General features: G+C 49.2%; 1 protein-coding gene across 4 annotated transcripts; it reads left to right on the top strand.

The window, feature by feature from the left end:
* The first annotated feature begins 9,423 nt into the window (after positions 1–9,423).
* LOC139599596 (tyrosine-protein phosphatase non-receptor type substrate 1-like) lies at positions 9,424–12,388 on the top strand. 4 transcript variants are annotated; one of them, XM_071446998.1, is made up of 5 exons: positions 9,424–9,574; positions 10,468–10,827; positions 10,953–11,157; positions 11,535–11,574; positions 11,889–12,388. In XM_071446998.1, the coding sequence occupies exons 1-5, from the start codon at positions 9,511–9,513 to the stop codon at positions 12,012–12,014; spliced, it is 795 nt and encodes a 264-aa protein (XP_071303099.1). In that variant the 5' UTR covers positions 9,424–9,510; the 3' UTR covers positions 12,015–12,388. The 4 variants fall into 4 exon arrangements, with proteins under 4 accessions (XP_071303099.1, XP_071303101.1, XP_071303098.1 ...); XM_071447000.1 differs by having other exon boundaries at positions 9,425–9,574; positions 11,020–11,157; XM_071446997.1 differs by having other exon boundaries at positions 9,426–9,574; positions 11,886–12,388.
* The last annotated feature ends 4,931 nt before the right edge of the window (positions 12,389–17,319 follow it).

The following is a 17,319-nucleotide window of genomic DNA, read 5'->3' on the forward strand; positions in this document are numbered from 1 at the left end:
GTGCGTGCCCCGAGGGTGCTGAGGGCACCTGGGCTGGGGGGAGACACTCTCTGTGCGTGCCCCGAGGGTACTGAGGGCACCTGGGCTGGCAGGGAGACACTCTCTGTGCGTGCCCCGAGGGTACTGAGGGCACCTGGGCTGGCAGGGAGACACTCTCTGTGTGTGCCCCGAGGGTACTGAGGGCACCTGGGCTGGCAGGGAGACACTCTCTGTGTGTGCCCTGAGGGTGCTGAGGGCACCTGGGCTGGGGGGAGACACTCTCTGTGCCCTGAGGGTACTGAGGGCACCTGGGCTGGGCACCTTTGCAGCAGAAGAGACACCAGAGATATCGGTAGAAGAGAAAGGGCCGACTCGTAGCAGGGGTTAATCCAAGGTTTTATTAGGAGTCCCAAAGGAGCTCCTGCACCTCAGGGGCCTCCTGCCGAGAGCCCCAGGGAGATGTGCCAAGGTCACATTTAAAGGGAGGTGGAAACCAAAAGTAGAAAACATTTTACCAACCAATGAGTGACCCTAAGGGATGGATGCTGGGGGATAGACATATAGGACAGCGTATGGGGCAAGGCTTGGGGGGCTGACCCCTGGCCTCTGGCTGATCACTCGATGACTTGGACTGAAACTTCTGCATGGAGGGGATGGGAGGCTGAGTGATTGACAGAGAGCCAGGGTGGGGGTTTGGGGATGATCTCATCCCAGGAGAGGGATAACACAGGTAAAGGAAGGGGGGTACAGTTTGGGATGAACCATTTGGGAAAAATATGGGGATACAAAACAAAATTACTTCAAAGTATTACAAAGTATAAAAATGCACTACAGCAGGTTTGGGCAGCACCAAATAAAATGTAATAAAATGCTTTAAAAATAGAAAAATTAAAAATAAACATTAAATAAAATTAAAATAAGAAAATTAATTTAAAATAAATGAAAAACAAAATAAAAACTGTAAAGTGCCGTAAAAGTTCCATAAAAGGTAGTGCCGTAATGCAAGACCCTCAAACACCACCACAATCACCAGCTTGAGTTGGTCTGGGCAACACCAAATAAAATAAAAAGCTTTAAAAATAATAAAATGAAAAAAAATAAAAAAAAAATTTAAAAATTAAAAAACCTTTAAAAATACAAAAAATTGAAAACAAAACATAAAATCAAAAAATAAAATAAAAGCTTTAAAAATAGAAAAATTAAAAATAAAACATAAAATAAAAAATAAAAGCTTTTAAAAAAGAAAAATATTAAAAATTAAAGAAGAAATCAAATTAAAAAATTTTTAAAAAGCTTTAAAAATAGAAAAATAAAAACTAAAAGCTAAATAAGAAATAAAATTAAAAAAATAAAGTAAGTGCTTTAAAAATAGAAAAATTAAAAACAAAAATTAAAAAACAAATAAAATTAGAAAAATATAATAAAAAGCTTTAAAAATAGAAAAATTAAAAATAAAAGTAAAATAACAAAAAAAAAGCTTTTAAAATAGAAAAATTAAAAAAAAAAAAATTAGAAAAATTAAAAATAATTTTAAAAATTTAAAAAATAAAATAAAAAGCTTTAAAATAGAAAAAAATTTTAAAAAATAAAATAAAAAGCTTTAAAAATAGAAAACTTAAAAAAAAAATTAAAAACCAAATAAAATTAGAAAAATATATTAAAAAGCTTTAATAAGAGAAAAATTAAAAATAAAAATAAAAATAAAAAAAAATTAAAAAATAAAATAAAAAGCTTTAAAAATAGAAAAATTAAAAATAAAAATAAAATAAAAAATAAAATAAAAAGCTTTAAAAATAGAAAAATTAAAAATAAAAATGAAATAAAAAATGAAATTAAAAAATAAAATAAAAAGCTTTAAAAATAGAAAAACTAAAAATAATAAAAAATTTTAAAAAATAAAATAAAAAAATTTTAAAAATAGAAAAAAATTACAAAAATAAAACAAAAAGCTTTAAAAATAGAAAAATTAAAAATAAAAACAAAATAAAAAATAAAATTAAAAAAATAAAATAAAAAGCTTTAAAAATAGAAAAAAAAAATTAAAAAAAAATAAAATTAAAAGCTTCAAAAATAGAAAAAAAAAAGGCTTTAAAAATAGAAAAAATTAAAAATAAAAATGAAATAAAAAATAAAATTTAAAAAAAAATTGATTAAAAAAAATTAAAACAAAAATAAAAACCGGAAATATTCCATAAAAGGTAGTGCCGTAAAGCACGACTGTCGTAAGTGTCGCAAAAGGTGCCGTAAAGCGCGGCTGTCGTAAAGTGTCGTAAAAAGTGCCGTAAAGCGCGACTGTCGTAAAGTGTCGTAAAAGGTGCCGTAAAGCGCGACTGTCGTAAAAGGTGCCGTAAAGCGCGACTGTCGCAAAACTGCCGTAAAGCGCGACTGCCGCAAAAGGTGCCGTAAAGCGCGACTGTCGTAAAGTGTCGTAAAAGGTGCCGTAAAGCGCGACTGTCGCAAAACTGCCGTAAAGCGCGACTGACGTAAAGTGTCGTAAAAGGTGCCGTAAAGCGCGACTGTCGCAAAACTGCCGTAAAGCGCGACTGACGTAAAGTGTCGTAAAAGGTGCCGTAAAGCGCGACTGTCGTAAAAAGTGCCGTAAAGCGCGACTGTCGTAAAAGGTGCCGTAAAGCGCGACTGTCGCAAAACTGCCGTAAAGCGCGACTGTCGTAAAAGGTGCCGTAAAGCGCGACTGTCGTAAAGTGTCGTAAAAGGTGCCGTAAAGCGCGACTGTCGCAAAACTGCCGTAAAGCGCGACTGACGTAAAGTGTCGTAAAAGGTGCCGTAAAGCGCGACTGTCGCAAAACTGCCGTAAAGCGCGACTGTCGCAAAAAGTGCCGTAAAGCGCGACTGTCGTAAAAGGTGCCGTAAAGCGCGACTGTCGTAAAAGGTGCCGTAAAGCGCGACTGTCGCAAAACTGCCGTAAAGCGCGACTGTCGCAAAACTGCCGTAAAGCGCGACTGTCGCAAAACTGCCGTAAAGCGCGACTGTCGTAAAAGGTGCCGTAAAGCGCGACTGTCGTAAAAGGTGCCGTAAAGCGCGACTGTCGTAAAAGGTGCCGTAAAGCGCGACTGTCGCAAAAGGTGCCGTAAAGCGCGACTGTCGTAAAAGGTGCCGTAAAGCGCGACTGTCGCAAAACTGCCGTAAAGCGCGACTGTCGCAAAAAGTGCCGTAAAGCGCGACTGTCGTAAAGTGTCGTAAAAGGTGCCGTAAAGCGCGACTGTCGCAAAACTGCCGTAAAGCGCGACTGTCGTAAAAGGTGCCGTAAAGCGCGACTGTCGTAAAGTGTCGTAAAAGGTGCCGTAAAGCGCGACTGACGTAAAGTGTCGTAAAAGGTGCCGTAAAGCGCGACTGTCGTAAAAGGTGCCGTAAAGCGCGACTGTCGTAAAGTGTCGTAAAAGGTGCCGTAAAGCGCGACTGTCGCAAAACTGCCGTAAAGCGCGACTGTCGTAAAAAGTGCCGTAAAGCGCGACTGTCGTAAAAGGTACCGTAAAGCGCGACTGTCGTAAAAGGTGCCGTAAAGCGCGACTGTCGTAAAGTGTCGTAAAAGGTGCCGTAAAGCGCGACTGTCGTAAAAGGTGCCGTAAAGCGCGACTGTCGTAAAACTGCCGTAAAGCGCGACTGTCGTAAAAGGTGCCGTAAAGCGCGATTGTCGTAAAAGGTGCTGTAAAGTGCGACTGTGGTAAAAGGCAGTGCTGTAATGCTCTGACCAAGGACACTGCTTCTGCAACATCGAGGCTGGTAACACACCGGTCCAATAACAGGACAAACTCACTCTGCCCATGACAGAGATCTCTATAAGCAACTAAAGCCTTTCTTAAGTTGCATGCCAAGTCAGTTACCGAAAAGGGAGTTTAAAAACCATTTAGAATGGACTTTAATGAACTTCCCCAATGCTGACTGTTCAGCTGTTTACCAGAGACTTTTGGGACACAGGAGGTTAAAGCACTTTAATAGTATCTCCTGCCGGGAGATGGCTGCCGGGGAGCTGGTCCCAGCTTGCAGGGCGCTGCTTGAGCTCTTTGCTGCACGGGGGATGCCCCCAGCAGCCGCCCCGCCGAGCTCCGCCCCTCCTGTGACTCCGCCCCTTGCCGCCGCGAGTCTCCAGCAGGACACGCCCCCCACCTCCCCTTGGGACCCCACTGCTCCGGTACCCGCGGTCCTGCTCACCCCTGCCGTCCCGCCCCCTGCACCGAGAGATTCCCCCCCCCCCCCCTTCCCCCCACCGCAGCGCGTAACCGGGCGTAACCGATACCGGGTGTGCCTCCGCGTTTTCGCTTTCCACACTCATAGTACCGAGTGGGACTACTTTGTGTCATGATTCGTCTGCACAGCCACATCCATGCATACAAACCGGGCAACGAGGAGGAGGAGGAGGCTGGAATATGACAGCTGCTTTAATAAATAGCGGACAGACAGAGAATTATTTTGCCCCTGCAAATGCCAACCCTTTGATCCCAACACAAAAGAATTTCGAAAAATAACTGTTCCCAAATAGCTCCAGAGCTATGCTGGCAAAATAAAACAGGGGATTACACAAGGAAGAAATATCAAAACAGTTGTAACACATAAAATGAAAGATCTTAATTTCTTCTAATACATTACCCTACCAGCTAGGTTTTAACATTGTTTTCGAATTTTTGGACTGGTAGCTGGGTTATTATATGCATATATTTTTTTTCTTCTTTGATTTCTTTTGTTTTTTCTAGAATGACTTTTCTGTGGTCATCAATTTTCAACAATCTGATATATTAAACTTTCCACAAACACCCCCTTATTTGGCCAATAAATAGTCTAAAGCCAACCTATTCTGATACACTACAGGTTTTGTTTGGCTTAACTGACTTGATATTAACTCTAATGCCTGGGCAGCTCCATTTGCTATCATTTCTATAACTACTTGGAGTCTTCTAATACGACTCAATAGATAATTTGGGGTCAATACAGAGTTAAATTGCTGTGCTGGTTTTACCTTTTTGTTTACTATTTGATTTTTTTTACCAAATCTTGAACTGTATCTTCAAGATTAAATTTAAAACAAATCCATCTCTCTCCTTTTGGACATTCAATTCCCAATCTATTACCACTTTTTCCTAAGTTTCTTGTAATCCAATAATTTACTCTGTTTTGCCTACAGGTTCTTAATTTGGATGGGTTATAACAGTGGCTGTTGACATAGGTGTGTGTAATAAAGGAGGAACTTTGGTTTCTTTCCATGTGATGCTTTCTGTAGCATTTGTGACACGATCTTGCTGGTATCCCGAAAGGGAAAAGACAACAAATGAGTGCCAGAAGCAGGAATAACAGAGGTCCAGTATGGCTCATACTCCCACCTCCCATGCCTGTGAGGTTGCAGCCCACAGCAGGTGTATTTGATCTTCTTGGTGGCAAAATACAGAGGCCAATCTTGTCTTGCCCTCTATTTCCTTGTCACTTTCTCTTAACTAATTTCCAGGCAAATTGGTTTTGACACCCTTTAACTGTGGTCTCTTACTGTTCTTCAGGTATCTCTCATTCAACAGGCACTAATAATTCCCATCCACAAAGCTAAGTTATTACTTTAACACTTTTTTTCCAATAAGAGCATAAATTTTGTGAACTACAATACTAATTATTCTCACAATTCAAGCATTTACTCATAACCCAGCTAGCATGTCCAGTATTGGAATGAATCAAATAAAGTTTACTGATGGAAATGGTGATTCCCCTTCTCCCCTGTACAATTCTCAGGCTAAGATCAGAACACAACAACAGTCTTGATCCTTCTATCTGGGGTATTCCTCCCCTAAGGAGATGTTTTATTCAGGCAGTGCTCGAAACCAGTGGTAGAAGCGTTGTCTTACTTCTTAGTTCTGTGTTATTCTTTGTACATTTCTTGGATCATTTGGCTTTTCCCAAACTATTACCACTCAGTCCCCATTGGAAAGTCAGTTTGGTATCACCTGGTTAAAATGTGATAGCCCATTCCTCAGGTTTCTTCACAAGTCCTTTGATTCTGCTGGCATGAATTCACCCTCTTTCTGTGGTTCTGATTGTTGCTTCAGTAGTACCTGGATAGGACTTCATAATAGCATAGTAATAAAAGAAAGATAATACTGCATTAACTTTTACCATTCACTTTTCTTCCAAACTTTCTGGGTTTAGGTAAAAGCTTTTTCCACAGCAGCCTCTTCTTCTTCTATCTCTTCTTCTGTGATAATAGCTGCAGAGGCAAATTCTTCTTTTTGTGAGTTACAGTTAGTTAAATAAGAAAAGCTAGACCAATTTTAACACAAGATGTATCACATCTTTTTACTATTGCTTTTTACTTTTTGGGCAGAATTTAATTGTTTTAGCCTTACATGCAAAAAACCCGCATTCACACTCCTGCTCTCTTCTAGCACCAAGATGTCATCACTTCACATTCTAACATCTCAGAGTTTGCTAACCACCTCCCTACTTCAACTTCTCTCTTTCTTCTCTTCTTACCTGGTTTTTTTGGTCTTTTTTTTTTTTTTTTTTTTTGATTCAACACACCTCAGACGGTACGAGGTGAACCTAAGTAATTTACTTCCAAAAGTAAGCTTACAACTTTCTTTTACTAGGATTGCAGTAGCTGTTATAACTTAAATACCTACTGGCTAGCTGTGGCTTACTGAGTCTAACATCTTTGATATATATGCTACTAGATATTTTTTTAGTCTTCCTTACTCTTGAATTAAAATTTTATGAGCTACTCCATTTTCTGTATTTATGTATAAATTATAAAGGATTTTTCTAACAAAGGTAAGCTTAAAGCTGGTACTTAGGCTAGTTTTAACCTAACTCTTTTAATTTAACAATATCTTCTTTGGTCTGTTTTATATCATCTCCTTCTGTCAATTTTTTCATACATGAATTTTGCTACTTGTGCATACCCCTCAATCTATAATATTTCAATAATCTAGGTAATTTTCTGATCTCTCTCTTGGAAGAGGGAGGGAGAATGAATAAAATTCTTGGAATTTTCTCATGGTTGGTTTTCTAGCCACTTTTATTTATTAAGTGTCTAAGATATTTTACCACTGGGTAGTGAGTCTGAGTTCTTTTATTAACCTCCCTTAAATCTTGTACTAGCCTATAACTCCCATCAGACTTTACTGGGGGAATAGGGATATTATGAGGAGACATACAAGGTTCTAATGCCCCATCCTTTATTAGTCCTTCTATTACTGGCTTCAAACCTTCCTGTCCTTCTAAAGACACAGGATACTGACGTACACCTATGGGACAATCTTCTCTCTCAATTGTAACCCTTAGGGGGTTGATATTTAATCCTCTCCTATTTCCTTCTCCAGCCCAAACTTCTTTGTTGTTGTTTTTTTTTTCTTCTTCTTCTTCATCCTCTTGGCCTAATTTTAAAACTCTAGCTGTCATTTTCCCATTTTCTGATATAACTCCTATTCTTAATTGCACTTGTAAGACTCTTCCCAATAAATTGCTACCTGCCCCTGGGACCAATAAGACATCTCCCATCCAAATTTTAGTTTCTTCCCTCAATTACTACATCTTTAATGACTAGAAATGTAAAACTTTCTCTTTTTGCCCCTGTTACTTTCACTATATGTTTGCTCACACTATAACTTTTTTGAATATTTGACAGGCAGGTTCTCTCTGCCCCTGTGTCTATTACAAATTCCAATTCTTCTTCTTGGGGAGCCACTTTTAAAGTTATCACAGGCTCCAGATGGTATTTGTCCCCCCCAAAAAATTAGAGCTTATGGCCTCTCTATTCCTCCTCTGTGCCCATCTCTTTAAAGATTTTCAGATCTTCCGCTTACTTAGGACCATTTTCCTATTTCTCTTAAGTTTGTTTATCTATTTAGTTGAAGTTTCTTCTGTCCCCTCTAAAAGCTGTCCCTTAAAAACCTTTTTTTTTTTTTTGCATTTCGCCTTTGATATGCTGTCTCATTTATTCCTTTGATTATGTAATTACGATAATTATTCCTGTGTTTACTCCCCTCCTCATTATTTTTACCCCACTCACGAGGTACAGTTGGCATTTTTTCTTCTCTGGGGATCCCTGCAGATTATCTTTTTTCCTAAGCTTTTATTTCAGCTGCTCTGATTAATTGCCTTTCTTCCTGAGAAAAAATATTATTTTCATTACAGACCGTATCTCTTCTCAAATATAAATGTTTGGACCTAAAAATTGGTCTAATTGTTCAGCTATGCCTATGGGATCCTCCAAATATCCCTTTTATTTATTTCTTAAAATTTCAGACCTCAGACGAAGTGAAAGGAGCATTTACAAACCCTGGTCCACCCCCCCCCCCCCCCCCTTTTAATGGAAATAGACCAATCCCTTTATCCCATGCATTTTGGATTTTTATCTTCTATAGCTTTTCTCCTGTATTTTTAGGAAGAATCAGGAGAGGGCTTTCTTTTACCTGAACTTTTGGTGTTTCAATAAGGTGATTCCTTTAGAGAGTCCCATCCCTTGTCCCGCAGGCTGCTGGGGACTGCAGGATGAGGAAAGCCCAGACTCTTGCTGGGTAAACTGGATTTCATCTGGAGATAGAAGCAAGCTGGAAGGGAGGCAGTGAGAGGAGATCCCTGGGTACCCATGGGCACAGGGAAGCACTGCCAGGCCTGCAGGGTGGGAAAGGTGGAAATGTGATGGGGCTGTGCAGGGCCCACTTACCCGGCTCTCTGCAGAGCAGGAGCAGCATCAGGCACATGAGAGGCAGTTCCTGTGCCACCAGAACCATGGGTATTCCACACCTTGCCAGGCTTTGCTCAGCTGGATTCGGCTCCCTTGGACTCTGCTGCACTGGGCTCAGCTGACTCAGCTGGGCTGGGCTTATCTTAGCAGGGTGCTGGTCTCTTACCCAGCAAGGGGGGGAAGGAAAAGAGCCACCATCAGCCCAGTTCCTCCATGCAATCACGTCCCATTTGCTTCTCAAGGCCTACATCATCTCCTGTCACAACGCTGGTCCATAATGGCAATGTCCACCCCATTTTCCACTCGGATGTGTGCCACAGCCACAGCCATGGGCACAGGCAGCAAGAGGGAGCCCGGATCCAGCAGGCTCCCCCACACACAGCCAGCCTGGGGTGCCAAGGGGACACCCAGCCCTTCCCAGCAGGATCGGGGTGCGGGATGGGCTCTCCCATGGGTCGGTGGTGCACAGCAGTGTCCGGGATACACCGAGCATCCCACATCCCGAAGCCCTCTGCTCCTGCCCCTCACCGAACCGGGGAGGACGCAAAGCCACCCCCTGTCCCGAGCCCGGAGCAGCCGCTCGGTGCCGGGTGGCCCGGGGGCGATGCCCGGAGGGTCCGGGCAGGGTGATGCCCTCCGGGGGTGATGCCCGGAGGGTCCGGGCAGGGTGATGCCCTCCGGGGGTGATGCCCGGAGGGTCCGGGCAGGGGTGATGCCCGCCGGGGGTGATGCTCGGCTGCTCTGCCGGCTGTCGCCCGCCCCGGGCAGACACCAAAGCGTTAACCACCCGCTCGCCTCAATTTCCTGTCCCGCTTCCCCTTTTCCTTCCCAAAGTTTAGGCAGAGCCCATGGCCGCGGCAGCAGCTCCGCTCCTGTCCGGGCAGCGAAGCCCCGTCCAGCGGCGGCTCCGGGGTGAGTTGGAAGTGGGGCCCCCCCAGAGCTCCCCGGAGCTCCCCTGCCCCATAAACACGAGTGGGCGGCAAAGATAAACAGCGGGCGGGGCGGAGGGTGGTCCTTCCCCAGCACTTTTGGGGTCAAACCGTGCCCAAACCGTGCTGGCAGAGCACCCCCAGCCCCGGCGATGGGCACAGCTGGGTTGAGCCCTGCCGAGCCGCTGCCATACGTGTGGGGACTGTGGGCAGGAGAGGTTTGGGGATCGGATGGGGTTTTGGGGAGCAGGAGGGATTTTGGGACAAGAGGAGGTCGGGGGGCTGTTCCAGGGTCCAGGGCTGCACATCCCTTCCTGGAACACTGGTTCCTGGCTGTGAAGCCCAGTTCCTCGCAGAGTGATCCTGGCTGGTGTGGAGCAGAGCCAGGGTGTTAATGTTTAACAGCACTCAGGAATTTTTCCTGTCAGGAGTTCCCCTTGGCTCCCTCTGCACCTCTCTGGCCCCCAGGCAGCTGCAGCGCTCCCTGCAAATGACAGAACAGGATGCAGGTTTATCAAATCATGGAATCGCAGAACTGTTTGGGTTGCAAAAGCCCTCTGAAATCCTCGTGTCCAACCGTTAACCCAGCTCTGCCAAGGTCACCAAGTGCCACATCTACATGTCATTTAAAGCCCTCCAGGGGTGGTGACTCCACCACTGCCCTGGGCAGCCTGCTCTTTTTTCAGATTTGTCCCTTGTTAATTTTGAACCGGTTTTTGAAGGGTTTCCTCCCTCCCAGTGCCTGCATGTTGTCTCTGCCACAGCCCAGGATATCTCTCAGCTGCAAATTGGGGGTTACTGGGACTTCTCTGCCTGTGAGGCTGCCCTTCCCTCGCCCCATCGCTCATCCCTGAACCCTCCTGTCTCTGTGCCCAGGTGTGAGTGCCCAGGCGGGTCAGGGCTTCACTCTGCAGCAGCCCCAGCCCAAGGTGGCAGTGGCAGTGGGGGAGACGCTCACCCTGAACTGCATCACGTCTGGAGTTGCTGGACCAGGTCCTGTGATGTGGCTGAAGGGCTGGGGCAGTGGGAACAAGACTGTCTATGACCAGAGTAATGAGGATCCCTCCTCCCGTGTGACGAGAGCAGTGAATGAGTCTGACACAGATTTCACCATCCGCATCAGGAACGTTCAGCCTGATGATGTTGGCACCTATTACTGTGTGAAGTTTGTCAAGGGGAGCACTGGTGTTGATGAGGTGTTTAGGCGTGGCAATGGCACCGAGGTGTCTGTGCAAGGTGAGTGCAGCCCAGTGGGACACTTCTCCCAGGGAGCCCATCCCACAGCCCCCACCCTGCCCACAGCCAGGTCCTGCTCTGCCCCACACCCACCACCCTCTCCTGCTCTGCCTCTGTCTCCACAGAGGCAGCCCTGGTTCCTGGAATGGTGGCTGCAGCTGTAGTGCTCTGCTTCCTCCTCCTCCTCCTCAGCCTCTTCGTGGCCCTTTGCATGTACAGGAGGAAGCACCAAGGTGGAGTGGGCAGCCCCTGCCCAGCCAGGACAGTGGCCATGGGCAGCTTCTCATCTGTCCCTCTGCAGTGCTGTGCAGGGACCCCTGGCACCCCCAGGTTTGTACTCAGCACCTCTTATACACGCTTAAATGAGCAAACTGCCTTATCCACCTGCTTTATCTTGGCTTCCTTTCTTGTCTGGAGCTGTAACTCACCCCAGAAAAGGTCCTTTGCTTACAGGTGCACTGTTCTGTTGGGTCTCTCTCTGTTTCACAAAAGCTTCATGGGAGGGAGCACCCAGTACCAGGGAGCTCCTGCAGCCCCTCACCTTGTGTCTGAGCACAGCCCAGACATGCAGTCAGCACTTTGTCCCTGTTTGCCTGCAACAGGGACATCCTGCTGAAATTCAGGAGGGGAATTGAGGGTTGTGCTGGGTGGGGAAAGGACCCAGCTTCCTTTAGTTCTGATGCCCATCCTTATCCTTCCTCTTACAGTGAAGTCCTGGATGCAGAGAGCTCCCACCTGCCCAGCCAGGTAGGAGTGAGCTGTGAGTATGGGGAAGCACATCCCATGCTGGTGTCCTGGCTTGCAGGAGCCCTGCAAGGCTCTGGGGCCAGGGGGGACATCGGGTGGGCAGCAGCTGCCTGAATGTGGTCCCTGCACCCTCTGCACCATGGCACCACCTCTGCAGCTGTGGCAACCCCAGCCTGGCTTGAACCTGGTTCTTGCTGTTGTCCTGTGCAGGGCCACAAGCTGGTCTTGGTGATCCTTGTGGGTCACTTCCAACTCTCAGCATTCTGATTTAGGGTTATTTTTGCATTCCCCATTTGTGTGCACTTTTGCAGCAGAGCAGCAAGGAGGAGAACAACATCCACTACGCCGACCTGCAGCCCCTGCCCCTGGCGCCACGGCGTGGCAGGAGCCCGGGCACAGCCCCCACCGAGTATGCCAGCCTCAGGGTAGCTGCCAAGTGACACCTGGCACCGCTGCCTGCACGGCCAGGAGGTGTCAGGGTGGGAGAAGGGACGTTTCTGCAGGACACCAGAAAGAAGAAGTGGAGCTGTTTGCATGGCGCACCCAGATCTCAGCTCGGCTGAGATCATGCTCATGCTCACCATGTTTGCATCTCAGGGGAGCTCTCCCAGGACCTGGAGGCTTTCTCTACCACAGGATCAGACCACGAGGCCAAGCACCTCTGCCTTGTGCAAGATGTTTTGTGCTGATAACACCAGGAGGACCTCACATACACCCGTGTCCACCAGCATGGGCCTCCACCGGCCCTCTCCTGGCCCGCAGGTCCATAATTTGTGTTAGCTTTTCATCAGCCTCATTAAAGCCACCAAACAGCCTTCTGTCCAGTCCTGCTGTGCTCAGAGCAAGAGCAGTAGTGCCTGCAGGGTCCTGGGGGGGATGTGTGCCACCCCTGTGCTGCTGCCAAGCCCCTGGTCAGCCCCCAACTCCCACCTGCCCCAGGCAAGGAACCTGCCCAGTCCCACAAAACCTGCATCTCCTGGCAAGGCAGCAGGAGGCTCTCAGGAACAGCCCCTGGTGCTGCTGCTCCAGGCTGAGGCCCAGCCCTCACCCACCTTCCTCTGCCCTCCTCAAGGGGCTCATGATGCTGTTAAAGCCAGGGCAGCTGGTACCAGTTGGCCCTTCTGCCCCTTCCCCTGATCCATGCACATCTTCAGCTCCAGTCCCAGCCAGTCCGTGCACATCTGCTTCATGCACATCCTCTGCTCCTGCACATCTGCTCCATGCACATCTGCTCCATGCAGAACCTGCCCAGTGCACATCTGCCCCGTGCACATTCCCTGCTTTGTGCCCACGTGTTCAGTGCCCACCTCCAGGGGAAGCAGGCCAGGGGCAGGAAGCCAGAGGGGTGAGGTGGCCATGGCAGGAGGCTGCAGGTCACACTCCACACTGGGCACTGCTGCAGCCCCCAGCAACACCAGTCACCACATACAGCCCCACAGCCACGATGTCCCAGCTGTGGCAGCTGAGCACCCACCACGTGTGGCCCCAGCATGCACCTCCTTGGCAGGAGGAACTGAGGCCAAAACAGACTTTCCAGGCAGAGGAACCTGCTGCCAGTACCGCTGCCTGTGACCTTGAAAGCTGTTACAATCACCAGTTTTCAGCTTTATCTACTTTTTTTCTGTGAAATGAGAAAAGAGAAGTGAAACAAGACAGTGTGACCCAGGGGAACGGGGCTGGCAGGGAGATCCTTGAGGGGACAAAATTGTCACAGTGGGGAGAAAAGCCACTACGGAAACTGATTTGCACGACTGAATGTGAGTCACCTGCTCTGGGGATGTGAAGTGGGGACAGTTTGGAGTCAGTCCTTTCTCAGGGGACACTCAGCACCCTGTAGGCAGGGTGGTGGTGATGAGTTTGCCAGGTCAGGGATCCAGCACTGGCTCCCCCAGTGGGAGGGCTGCGGTGTTGGGATGAAGCCTCTCCCAGCATCATTTCCCCAGTGGAGCCATGACCAGGCCCTGGATCATTTCCCAGCTGAGGCAGTGGCTGCTCTGAGCAGGGCTTGCGTTGCTCTGAGGAGGGACAGCACCAAAACTGGCAGAAATCTCACATCAAGGCTGTGAACATGAGTATGTAAAATACGTGGGTGAGACCGAAACCGGGGATAGACCTCGAGGACCAGAGGAAATGAAATTCAAGAGGATTTAGGGCTTTTTAAGCACAGGGCTGAATCAGGACAGGGGGGAAATCCAGTTCTATAGGAGCATATGCAAAGCAGGGAGTGAGCAGAGCACTGGCAGAATGCTCTGCACCTAGGAACGGGCCCAGGTCTGCAGCTTACTGCCCAGGGGAGGGATTTAGTGGTTATTAAAGGAAAATCCTTTAAGCCTTCAGCCTGGGGTGTGCCGGCAGTGAAAGCACAAACAAGCCCTGGGCACGGACACAAGGTAGGAGCGTGCTGGGGAGCAGAGCCTGGATCAAGGGGGCAGAGCCTGGATCAGGGGCAGCACCAGGCAATGCTGGGGTCATGGATTCACTGCTCATCCAGGCTGCTTTCCTGGTGCTGCTGGTTTGTCACATCCCACTAAGTGACCTGCTTGGTCCGAGGGTGTGTGTGGGAGGCCGGGAGCTGCCATTGCTGGGGGAGGCACAGGGCAGTGCTGGGCAGAGGCTGGCACCCACCAGGCTCCTGCTGCCACAGCTGGGGACTTTGGTGCAGAGCAGAGGTGGTGCCTGGATGGGTACTGGGACAGCGTTGGTGTCCCAGGGGGAGAGGACATGCTGGCTTCCAGCAGGTTTTGGGCTGTGTCCCTGAGCTTGGACACTCTGGGGCAGTGCCATGCCAGGTTTACCTTGGCTGTTCCTCATCATGGTGTGTGAGCCCGGTGCCAGGACCTTGTGCAATGGCAAGGCCAAGGAAAAAGGCTGGGGAGGCTGATCTGGGCTGCACTCTGGTGGCTTTCTGGGCAGCCAGGGGATGCTCAGGGGCTGCTCTTGCATCTGACCCACTCCTGATGCCGAGAGGTGGGAAACATCCCCTGGAGGTGCCAAGCTGAGAGAGCTGGCAGGGCTTGCCAGGTTGTGGTGTGTGCTATGGTGTGTGCCATGCTGTGTGCCATGCTGTGTGTGCCACTGTGTGTGCCACTGTGTGTGCCACTGTGTGTGCCGTGGTGTGTGCTGTGGTCTGTACCATGCTGTGTGCCATGGTGTGTGCCATGCTGTGTGCCATGCTGTGTGCCATGCTGTGTGCTGTGATGTGTGCCATGCTGTGTGCTATGGTGTGTGCTATGGTGTGTGCCATGCTGTGTGCCATGCTGTGTGCCACGGTTTGTGCCATGCTGTGTGCCATGCTGTGTGCCATGCTGTGTGCCATGCTGCGTGCTATGGTGTGTGCCATGCTGTGTGCTGTGATGTGTGCCATGGTGTGTGCCATGCTGTGTGCTATGGTGTGTGCCATGCTGTGTGCTGTGATGTGTGCCATGCTGTGTGCTGTGATGTGTGCCATGGTGTGTGCTATGGTGTGTGCCATGCTGTGTGCCATGCTGCGTGCTATGGTGTGTGCCATGCTGTGTGCCATGCTGTGTGCCATGCTGCGTGCTATGGTGTGTGCCATGCTGTGTGCTGTGATGTGTGCCATGCTGTGTGCCATGCTGTGTGCCATGCTGTGTGCCATGCTGTGTGCCATGCTGCGTGCTGTGATGTGTGCCATGCTGTGTGCCATGCTGTGTGCCATGCTGTGTGCTGTGATGTGTGCCATGCTGTGTGCCATGCTGTGTGCCATGCTGCGTGCTATGGTGTGTGCCATGCTGTGTGCCATGCTGTGTGCCATGCTGTGTGCCGTGGTGCTCCACGCTGTGCCAGGGAGCCAGAGTGGGGAGCGTGGGCTGTGCGCGGAGCCAGGGGGAGCCTGAGCCTCCACCAGGCAGCGCAGAGGGCCAGGGGGGAATCGGCCCGGGGAGCGGCTGCTGGGAGGGGCTGGTCCCGGCCGCCAGGGGAGGGGAGCAGTGACCAACTCACGCCGAGGAGGAGCATGGTGTCAGTGCGTGGGCTGGCTGAAATGGGGGCTGCAGGTGTCTCCTTTGTGTCCTGGGGAATGGGACAATGCTGAGCTGTGCTGGTGCCAGGGCTGGGCAAGGAGACAAAGGGACAGACAGGGATAAATGCCCTGTGCCCTGTCCTGGGGTGCTCCAGCCCAGCGATGAGAAGCAGAGGCACTCCACAGAGGCACTGTGTGTCACAGGGGTGGGTGCCCAGGGGATATTGTGTCTCCAGGAGCAGGCATCGCTCCAGCTGGTCTCCTCCAGTGTCTGACAGGGCAGCAGCTCCAGCCAAGGCCCTGGTCTGTGGCTGTCTCTGCCCAAGACACCCTTGTGCCTCTGCTCTGTCCCCATCCCTGCCCCCATCCCTGTCCCTGCCACTGTGAGACCGTGGTGCCCACCAGCCACCAGGGAGAGACAGGCCAGTCCCTTGCACGTCAGCATCACCCAAACAGCCATAGGTCTAAGAGAATCTGATGCCACAGGGACCCCACAGGGCCCCCACAGTGCCACAGGCATACAGTGATTGTTTGGGGACCTCCTGATGCCATAGGGACCCCATGATACCAAGAGGACCAGGCAAAGCCATGGGGACATTGTGCCAGCGTGCCAGCAGAAGCTGGAGGAGCAGCTGGGTGCTTTGAGGTGGTTGGAGAGAGTGAGAGAGTGTCAGAGACACTTTGATTGTCCCCCAAAAATGCCTCATGGGTCCTGTTTGTGCCTGCTGGCTGGCCTGGGCGGATCCCTGCCAGAAGAGACAACAGGAGGGAGAAGTCCTGGGACGCTGCACAGTTGGAACCTCCTCCCTCCAATTCCAAATATGTTAGCTCACCCCTTTGCAGCTCCCTGTTTCTCAGGCTTTTCCTTGGAAAGGAACAAAGCCAGAGTAAAATGGTGACATGCTTTACACTGGTTCTGATTTATTTCAGGTCTTACTATTGAGTCTTATTCCCTGTTTTCACGGTTGTTGTGGATTTTCACCAAAGGGGATAAACAGGTCTGGGATTTGGGGTTGTCATAGGAACAGTTTCTGTGCCACAGCCTCACTGCCAGCCTCGTCCCCTCCTGACAGAGTGAGGGCTCTGGCCAGCACAGCAGGGATATCTCCAGCCCCCAGGCACAGCCCCAGTGACAGGTGGGGTACAGGGCAGTCCCCCCGTGGCACTGGGACACTCGGGATGTTCAGGGAGGAGATGGACTCCCAGGCACTGCCCAGCCAGGCCCACGAAGCCAACTGGAACCCCCAGGCAGACCAGGGCTTTTAGCTGAGAAGAGCTGAAGGTGTTTGGAGGATGCTGCTTTTCCCTGTGGGTTCTCTGGTGCCCAGTAGGAGGTTGTGCTATTGCAGTTATTGCTACTGGGAACCTCTCTGGCCAACCTGGAATAATTTTCATTAAATCCCTGGAGTGAAGGGGTGTGGAGTGGATGAGGGGCTGCCCTAGGACCATTCCTCATCTCTTCAATTGCAAGGGGAGGGGATAGGCAGTGAAATTGAAAAGTGTCAGGCACATCCTTTGTGCCCAGCGCTCCTTTGGCCCGTGTGGTCCTGCACTGCAGGACACCGTGAGGCCAAGGCTCTGGCAGTGATTAAAGAGGGGTTTCCAGAGCCATGGGACAAACAGAAACATCCAGTGCTTAAGAAAGACTCACATTGTGCTTTCAGTGTTGGACGGGACATTGCTCAAAGACAATCACCCTCTGGAGCCGGCACGGGAGGGGCAGATCGAGCTGCAGGGCTGGGTCCTAACAGTGCCCGAGGGAGGGT

This window comes from Agelaius tricolor, unplaced genomic scaffold (assembly GCF_023055355.1).
Source record: "Agelaius tricolor isolate 1412-34295 unplaced genomic scaffold, bAgeTri1.0.p SCAF_23, whole genome shotgun sequence".
Taxonomy (NCBI): domain Eukaryota; kingdom Metazoa; phylum Chordata; class Aves; order Passeriformes; family Icteridae; genus Agelaius; species Agelaius tricolor.